Source organism: Hemicordylus capensis, chromosome 1 (assembly GCF_027244095.1).
Source record: "Hemicordylus capensis ecotype Gifberg chromosome 1, rHemCap1.1.pri, whole genome shotgun sequence".
Classification (NCBI taxonomy): Eukaryota; Metazoa; Chordata; class Lepidosauria; order Squamata; family Cordylidae; genus Hemicordylus; species Hemicordylus capensis.
Genome location: NC_069657.1, coordinates 264,101,699 through 264,111,127, shown reverse-complemented (window position 1 = coordinate 264,111,127; position 9,429 = coordinate 264,101,699). Strand labels below are relative to the sequence as shown.

Here is a 9,429-nt window from a genome sequence, read left to right as displayed (position 1 = left end):
ATGTTGCTAGTTATGTGGCGGTCCTGTTTAGCAGTGATGATGGTGAGATAGGTAGGTAGGTAGGTAGGTAGGTAGGTAGGTAGGTAGGTAGGTGGATCAGCTGGTAGAACTTAACCAGTGAACAGCTTAGTGTTGATTTTACCTTGTCAAAGTGCATCTGCTTTATATAAAATATAGGTTTGTGGTTCTCTTCATGCTGCCATGCTTAATTCTGTAAGGAAGAGGCTGATGATTCTGCTACCAGCTCAGTAAGGGTCTGTTTGTGCAGCCTTTTCCTCTATGAAAAATACATGAGTTTCATGCAAACAGATGGAAACATTTATCTATGCCACTATGTTTTGAAACAATAATATAAACCACATGTAGAGTAATAATACAACGTTTGGACTGAGCTCTTTCATGTCCATGAACATTAAAACACTGTGGACCAGAAGTATAAGCCTGCTGCTGCTAGCTCTGGATGATGTGGGCAAAAAGTATCAGAAAGGCAACATGGAAAGATAAGCAAAGAAGACCCAGCAGAACTAACAGGAAAGATCTGCCATGAAAGTTTCTTGAAGCAATTCTGTATTGTTCAGAAATGGTGTAAGACACAATGGTGGGGACACTGAGCTGAGGGAGGCTTGTCAAGACAATATACAGTTCCCACATATTGTAGGATGCAGGGGAGGGGTGACACTCTGTGTCCATGGATGTTTGGGTGCTCCGCATACCTTGAGGTGCTTAGGGGGTCAGGGTGTGGGATGTTGAGGAGTCATACTTTGCGGTATCAGCTCCTCTTCCCTGATGAGTACCTTCCAAGTTTCAAGGACCGTGTACCCACCCTCCCCAGAGTGGGCTACCTCCCCCCACTTAGAACAGCCCTGCTGGGTCAGGCCCAAGGCCCAGCTAGTCCAGCATCCTGTTTCACACAGTGGCCCACCAGATGCTGCTGGAAGCCTACAGGCAGGAGCAGAGATGCTCTTACCCCTGGACTTTGGGGCCGGTCCAGGGCCTCCACAGCCCCTGGGGGCCACCAAATCCTCTTTAGACTGTCCCAGGTGATGTGATTGCCTGGCAGAGCATGATGATGCTTAATTTGCAGGGGAGGGGGGCCTCCAACGGCCTTTAGGTCCAGGCTCCAAAATTACCTAGGTGCATCTCTGGGCAGGAGTTGAGGGCATGCGCTCTCTCCTGCTGTTACTCCCCGGCAACTGGTACTCAGAGGCATCCTGCCTTTGAGGCTGGAGGTAGCCACTTGCCCCCCTCTCCATCTGGGTTTAATCTTTCTAATTATAACTAAGCATCAGAGCGTGTATAAATGGGAGTTCCTTCAGTCATGGAATGTGCCCCACAGCAGTAATATTCATGAGTACTACTGGAATTTATCACAGATGCTGACTCCTTTCAAAACTCTTTCCATCCTCCAAATTTCTACCAGTCTTGCTTGCCTTTATCTGGCTTTCTGATCTAGTTAGATTAAGAGAAAGGGTGCATTGAGACATCATGGGCAAAACTAATTTGCATACTTAGATACAATGCATGTCAGCAACACCATGTATGCACATCAACATCAAAGATGGTGGCTTCAAAAGACTCCATTGCCATTAACATGCATGTGGCCAGAAGTGTACAATGTAACCATTGTACCGTATATACAATAACAAATACATAGTTACATGTCTTCTTCCTTGGCCTGATTTGATGAGTGATTCTTTCAACCATTTACAGTAAGTCTGGGCCAAAAGTTGGACCATAATATGATACCTGAGGAAAGTAATAATACCTTTTCTGTAAGATACAAAGAGGTTTACTCTGGATCATTGCTTTTCAGAACAGAGGAAAGGCATTTCATTTTAGCTGCAATTTTAAAAAAATAACACACAGGGCACATGACCTTTTTGTTGCTTAAAAAAAACCCAAACCAAACTCATTCACTTTATTACATTTTAGAGAATATATTTTTAAATGCCAAGATGTACAAGTCCACAATTCATTATTAGAATTTGTGCTTATTCACCTTCCATTGTTATTCTGCTGTTTTGTTTTGAAATGCTGCACTTTATAAAATGTATGATTTATGAATATATGGCTCTGATCCTTCACAAAGTACTGTGGGGAAATGGTTCAATAAAAAGTTATTAAAGAAAAATCCATAATGCTTCATATGTTGTGCTCACTTTATAGAGCAAGAGGCTTGAGTGACTTTAATCAATCACATGATAAGCACTTGCTAGATGAACTTGCCATGCAGCATACTTAGGACCTGCCGTGAAGTTTTACAGAGGCAGCAGACTGCTAAGGCAAGCGAGGTCACCTCCACTAAGTAAACATGGAAACCTTCTGTGAATCTATGTAAACCTTTGACCTGAAGCAATATATGATCTATTATTTTACACTGAGGGAATCAGGGAATTATTTACTATACTATACATATTACCAGTATTTTGATATTAGTTAATCAACTAATCCATTTGAAACAAGGTTACTTCTTTGAAAATTTTCACCAATTGACAGGCCTACATTGTATGTACAATATGCAGCAAAGAGTGAAGTTCTCAGATCTCATCGGTTATATTATGGAATTGTATAGGAAGATGGTAATGCAGAAGTGCTATAGTCACTTATGTATAAACATCACTCAATAGTACATGTCTTTATTGGTGTCATTTTGAAACCATGTCTTGGAATTCTTCTCTGACTATGACTCTTTTCAAGACTCTTCCCAAAGGAAAAATTCAATACAGTGTTCTTCATAATAACTTTGACAGTGTAGTATTCTTTATAAAAAATAATAATGTAAAAGGAGAAAGATCATACTTATAAAATCTCTTTCAAAACCAGGAAATGTCTCTAGTGCCATGTTTCTAGCCCACAAGACACCAAATGGAATGTACCTCAAAATGTTGTTACAAGCCCACAAAAATACTTTGAAGCATTACAAATTCAATGAGACTATTCACACAAGCAGCTCAACCCAGGTTAGGGAAGGATCATGCCTGATCCTGGACTTCTGCCTCCACTAGCCCAAGTTTTTTACCCAGGCTTCTACCTGCGTTAAAGGGCACCCTTTACCCCATGTCCGGGATTGTGTGCTGGTTCAAAAAACACACCTAGGTCAGAGCACACCCCTGGTCACCTAGAGCAGTGTTTCTCAACCGCTGGTTCGTGGACCGGTGTCAGTCTGTGAGGAGTTGAGTGCTGGTCCGTGCTGGTCCATGAGGAATTAAACCTCCTTCCTAAAAAAACAATTTCAAGCCAGTGGGGGCCGCTGCTTCCAGAGCTCTCCGGAGCTCATTTCTAGATCGGGGTGTGTATGTATATATATGAACTTGGCATTTTTTGAAAAGACTTGACTGCTTTGGAAATAGTTGGGGTGTGTGTGTGAATTATTATGCATTATTCAAGTGTGTGACTTGGGTTTCTCTCCCTGCCCCCCACTGCACTGAGTGTCCCTCGGAGGAAGCAAAATGAGCGTTATCCTAGCAGTGAGGGCTGCCTGCCTAGAAAGGAGCTCTGGAAAGCCCTCAGTGGCAGAGGCATATCTAGGGTAAAATAGCGCCTAGGGCAAGCACTGAAATTGCGCCCCCCCTCCAATCTGACACCCATCTTTCAGATAACTTTACCATAGTTCAGGGGTTCCCAACCTGTGGTACTCCAGACATTGCTGAACTACAACTCCCATCATCCCAGCCACAAAAACTGTAGCTGGGGATGATGGGAGTTGTAGTGCAGCAACATCTGGAGTGCCACTGGTTGGGAACCCCTGCTCTAGTTGAAGGGCTTCCCAAATCAAGGGCAAAGAAATAGATTTACATAGCTTTTAGGTGGAACAGCTTTGTCTCTTCAACCCATTGTATGCTTAGAAGCATATCTAACAACACAGGAAAGTTACAAAAAAGCTTAAGTATCCTAAGATTATTGTTTAGGACAACAGCAGAGAGAGCAGGAAAGAGTTGTGAGTTCATCTTTCTCTGCTGTGTGTTGGCAGCACAGAAATCGGAAACCTTGCCTTATCATTTCCCTTGCCTTATCATTAGCACCGCTCAGGGTGGGGAGCCTACCTGCTGCTGCCACTCTCTTCCATGCACGGCTGCCCCAAGAGCTGCTTGGGATTGGGCCCCCCAGGTTCCCTTCTTCCCCTCAGCTCCCAAGGAAATCACTGTGTGCAGCCAAAACTTTGGGGTGAGGAAGCCACGCTTTGCTGCAGGTGTGGGGCGGGGGAGAACAAACAAACACAGGGCTAAGGAAGCAGCGCCTCTCTTACTAAGGAAGGTGCTGGGGGAAGCAACATGGTGGAGGGAAAACACACACACACAGGGCTCTGCACCCAGAAGATGCAGAACGAGGACTTAAAGTGGATTCTAATACAGCCTGCCCTAAGGAGCACCAAAACACACCCACCCAAGGCAGGGAGGGCTTGCTTGCTGGAGCCCTGCAGAAAAAGAAGAAACTCCTCCCCACTTCAGTTTCCATTTGGAGGGAGGCAACCAGATTAAAGGCATAAATTTGTGTGATGCACCCACTCCCTAGACCCCAATTCAAGCAGCACACCCCAGCCCAGACCCCCACCCTCCAAGGATTCTTAGTCTTTATATGGGGGTGGGTGGGATCCGGAACAGAAGCACACACGACACGATCGAGAGGCAGAGATCATTTTGGAGAGCAATAGTTTACTTACTTGTAAATGGGTTAGGCACACATGAGGAAGCAAGTAGTACTACTGTCTACTGCTGCAGTCTACCGAGCAGGCACAGCGCCAGTGCCAGAGTCAGGCCAGCACAGCAGTTGCTGCTCTCCCTCTCTACAAGACCTGACCCACGTGGTTGTTCAAGGAGCATGTGCGGGGCGCAGTGTTGATTCATTGAACTGGCTAGCACAGGGCCCACAGCCAGCCAATGAGTGCCCACTGAAACAACCAACAAGCTGCTCCAGCCACGGGCAGCCCTCCCAGACTGGAGATCTCATGACTCGTGAGTAAGTCGTGAGCGCGCTGGCTGCTGCACCTGCGTGAGTGGGGGGGGGGGGACCGGAGATGCTGGCCCGCTGTGGCGGCAGCCATGGGTGAGCAGCAGGCCCGCCCAGCAGCGCCCGCCGATTCAATCTGGGGGCACAGGCGGGGCATGGCAGGCACTTTTGCACCCCTTCACCTGGTGCCTAGGGCACGTGCCCTGCCTGCCCTACCCTAATTACGCGTCTGCCCACTGATGGCAGCCTCCATTGGCTCGAAATTGTTTTGTGGAGTGCTGGCGACTCCTTTACTAACTGCTGGTCTGGGAAACTGTGCACAAAGAATGTACCGGTCCATGACTCCAAAAACCTTGAGAAACACTGGCCTAGAGCATCCGGCTTGATGGGGAATCCCTCAATGCACCCTGGTGCTTGCGCAATGCATCTTGGAATTCTTGGAGGCCAGGGCTCATTTTCCCAGCCTCCAGATATCTGCCCTGCTCTGAGCAGCGCAGATCATGTGGGTGCGCAAGCCACGCACCACCCAATACTTTGTCATCAACTGGGAGGAAGGTAAGTTCAACCCGGTCTATCTCCCCCACCAACCTGCCATCCCCACCCTAGAAATGGGTCATGTATTTTTCAAATAAACATAGGGCAACCACCCTACTCAAAACCTTTATTGTTTTCCATGTGAATTGTGGGACAAGTATATAATTCCCATGGGCACCCAACTGGCTTTTGTTTTGTATTAATGTGAGCAATATAAAGACAATGAGAAAGTAGCTAGTGTAATTCAGAGAGATCCTAAATTCCAGTTTAGTGAGACACATATTCATTATTTAAAGCCTATGAGCCTTTTCCCAAAGTCACCACATACTAATGAATAGACCATCATTTCCAAGTCAAAGGGAATCACCTGGCATACTCAACAACCATGATATTATTCATGTCAGCTGAACTCCTGAGTACATTGTTATGGCCCAGGCTTAATTTCCATTCTGTGTAGAACTTTTTGCTTTTCTAAACATACAAGTAATAAGCCCAGTAAAACATATTGACTACCATAAAAAACAAAGGAAACAGCAGTTTTGAATAATGATCAATGTTGCTTGGATTGCGAATTGTGAAATAGCCAATGACTTTGTGCATTTTGTTCTTCACGATAAATCGAATTTTATCCTTTGAGTTCATGGGTAAACCACCATACGTGACGTTATCAATGGCAGCAAAGTTTATCTTTTGATTGTAACTGGTGATGGAAGTGTTAAGAATGTTGGTGAGGCTGACATCTTCAATTTCTCTGGTAACATCATTTGATGAACCCTAGAAAATGCGAATATTACTGATAGATGATGTAAATGTATGACTATTTAGTAAATGATTCACCAAAATACAACTGCAGAAGGCAAACGTTTGAGCTGACTCTACTAACATGCATTGGTTCTGGGATTAAAACACCCCTGCATATTTTAGCAGTAGTCAAATACTGGTTCACTAATACAAGAGCCTGAGGGGCCAAAAATTAATATCCTGTCTAGGCACTCAGTGAACATATACTTGGATGGTTTACAACATATTTGGGAACTCCTGACCCCAAGATTCATGATTTTCCCCTCAAAAAAGTTACCTTTTAACCATTACTGATGGAAACTGTACCATCATTCATTAGTTACTCCATTAGTCCATGGATTGTAGTTACTTTGCTAAGTTTCTGGAAATCACCAGCCAGAGTGTGAATATTTACACACTTTTAAGACCAGGCTGTGTGATTCTGAAACTACTTCAGATATTATTTCTTAATAGGTGCAACAATATATTATTATTCAAAATTAGTGACATACCCATTTCTTTGATGGTCTTATTTTGACTTCTGGTAGTGCACTTGCCTCTTCCCTGAGAAGGCAAACTCTGTCCCTGACTTCAGGCACACATTGCGTAGGTTGCATTAGAGAGAGGATTCATCCCTCTTTCCCTGGTCAGTCCTATGCTTTAATGGACTGCTTGCCTCCACAGAGGAAACTGATATCATCAGATATACTTTGATGGAAGCACACAAGTTCTTTCACTAGTTATCTGTTCCTGAGTCCAGGTTTCCCCATCTTTACACGTTTCTCCTGTTATCCTAGTGCCTACATCAGACAGATATATTTTAACTCCTTCAGAGTATAGCAACCTAGTTCTCCCTCTGGAGCTAAACCTGAATCCGGGCTACACCACTTCAGGAGGCTCACCTGACTGAATACTTTTTCATATACAAAATTCCCTCCACATAGAAAACTAGGGGGCCATTCATATAACTGGGGGGGGGGGTGCAGGCGGGTGGGGGTGGAGGCTGCTCCAACTCACCACCACCCCAGACGATCAAAGAAATGCTGCTGGGAGCATTGATCGCACTCCCAGACAATCTGCACTGTGCCATGTAGCATGGCACTCCGGAGGCTGGGATGATGTATCCCAGCCTCCGGATATCCCACAATGCACTGCGTCATGAGCACAGTGCATTGATGGGATCCCCCATCAGATGGTCACTCTCTAGGTGCCCGTCTCTATGTCTCCTCAGGCTGTGCAGCCTGAGGAGACACACAATCCTGGCAGCCAGGTTGAGGGAGCACTCACTCCTTTAACCTCAGCTAAGAGCCAGGCTTAGGAGGGAGGTTAGGCTGGGCGGGCGCAATCCTCACAGATCCCGGCTCTCCACATAAGCAGCCTAGCACAGGCCAGGCTCTTGTCAGAACAGCCTCTAGATGTCAGAAAGAACTTCTAGACCTCCTTGCATAGCAAGGTTGGAGTGGGCCCTGGGACAAAAAGTAAAGATGCCTTCTTCTTCAGAGAGGCACAAAGAGGAAAGCAAAGAACAAGCTGTCACCCAGTCTGTGGGCCCTGCTCCCTCGAGGGCCCAGGGATATTTGTTTCACCCCCTTGTTCAATTGTAGCCACACTCCTGATCCTTGACTTGCTTATTTTTTCCTATTCTATCTATCTGTTTTGGTGAGGAACAATTCCATCATATGAGGGCCCACCTATAGACTGAAGTAGTCCAACTGAGACATAGGTTTACTGCCTCAGAAAGAACTTGGCTAGTGTCACAATAGAACTGCAGTTGAGGGTATGTCAAGGTGTGTTAAATGCACCTATGTGACTTTATAAACCATGTTTTTCATGTTCTGTTTAATTTTCCATAAATTACTGCAAAACAAAGACTTCAATCTTTTAATTGACTGGAGATACCGCCACCGCCACTGGGACTTGTTAGTAGTAAGTGACTCCCCTCCCACCTGCTCTACTCTTAGGGAAGCCCCCCTGCCCCTTTTCTGATAAAGGGGAATCCTCACCGGATTCCCCTTTACCAGAAGAGCTTCAAAACGGTTTGGTTTGAACCTCAGTCCAGTTCGGTTTGAACTCGGACCAGCAGAGGCCAGTCTGGTCTGACCCTGAACCTGTCAAGCCGAGCCAGTTTGATATTGAGCCTGGCTCGAACTGAGCCAGCTTGCACACCCCTAATTCTGACACAGCTTTGCACATATCTCAAATAACGTTTTCATGCCTTCAATGAAATGCATTTTAAGCCAGAAAACTATTCTGAGATACTAACGCTGGGGCTGAAACGGATGTTTATATTTGAAACAGAAACTGCCTCAGCAGGTGGCTTGCGAGGAGGATTTTGAAAACTATTTTAAAATTTCAGCTCTGATATCTGTGAGGTGCTTTTGATAAATGGGCTAATAGAGGTGCTTGGTTCACTTTGATGGTGGCCTCAGTAGCAAGGCTAATCCTTGAGTTCATTATATTTATTTATTTACTTATACCCCACTTTCATGTTAAAAAGAAAACTCTACAATATACGTGCACAATCACTCCTTAAAAACAAATCTGTGTGAGAGTTTGTTTTTACCTTTTGGGGCTTCTTAGCTGCACATTTTTGAGATGAGATATAGTGAGCAACTGCATATTCCACCAAAGCGCCAAATATAAAGCTGAAGCAGATGCCAAGGTAAACATCAATGGCCTTTATGAAGCCATTGGTTTTTGTTACTGAGGTTCGTGAGCCCATCATCAGAGTTGTCATCGACAGAACAGTTGTTACTCCTGGAAAGTAAAGTGGAAAACATTTTACTGGAAGACAGAAGAATATTTTGTCTCTTGTTTCCTCCTAGGTTTCCATAAGGATGGCAAACCTGTGATCAAATATCCTCTCATAAGCTAAGGGTCACAAACAGCAGACATGTTCTGATATACTGCCATTGAAAACTATGCAGATTTCAGTTAGGACTCTCTCTTATGTAGATCTGTTCATATAGGAATCTGATGGAAAGCATTCTAATATCAAAATAGTAATAATAATAATACTTAATGATGTTTATATAGTTGTTTTCTTAAGCACTCAAAGTAATTCTTACAACCACTCTATGAAGTAAGGTAAAGTGTGCTGTCAAGTTGATTTCAACTCCTGGCTCCCACAAAGCCCTGTAGTTTTCTTTGGTAGAATGCAGGAGGGGT

The 9,429-nt window shown here is 44.6% G+C and overlaps 1 protein-coding gene across 4 annotated transcripts in view; it reads right to left on the bottom strand.

The window, feature by feature from the left end:
• Positions 1–3,766: 3,766 nt before the first annotated feature.
• GABRP (gamma-aminobutyric acid type A receptor subunit pi) overlaps positions 3,767–9,429 on the bottom strand; it is a 53,193-nt gene continuing 47,530 nt past the window's right edge. For all 4 annotated transcript variants that reach the window (XM_053292616.1, XM_053292629.1, XM_053292626.1 and 1 more), the window contains 2 exons: positions 8,825–9,018; positions 3,767–6,255 (listed from right to left, as the gene is read on the bottom strand). In XM_053292616.1, the coding sequence (XP_053148591.1) occupies positions 5,953–6,255; positions 8,825–9,018 (497 nt within the window). In that variant the 3' untranslated portion in view covers positions 3,767–5,952. The remainder of the gene's footprint in view (positions 6,256–8,824; positions 9,019–9,429) is intronic.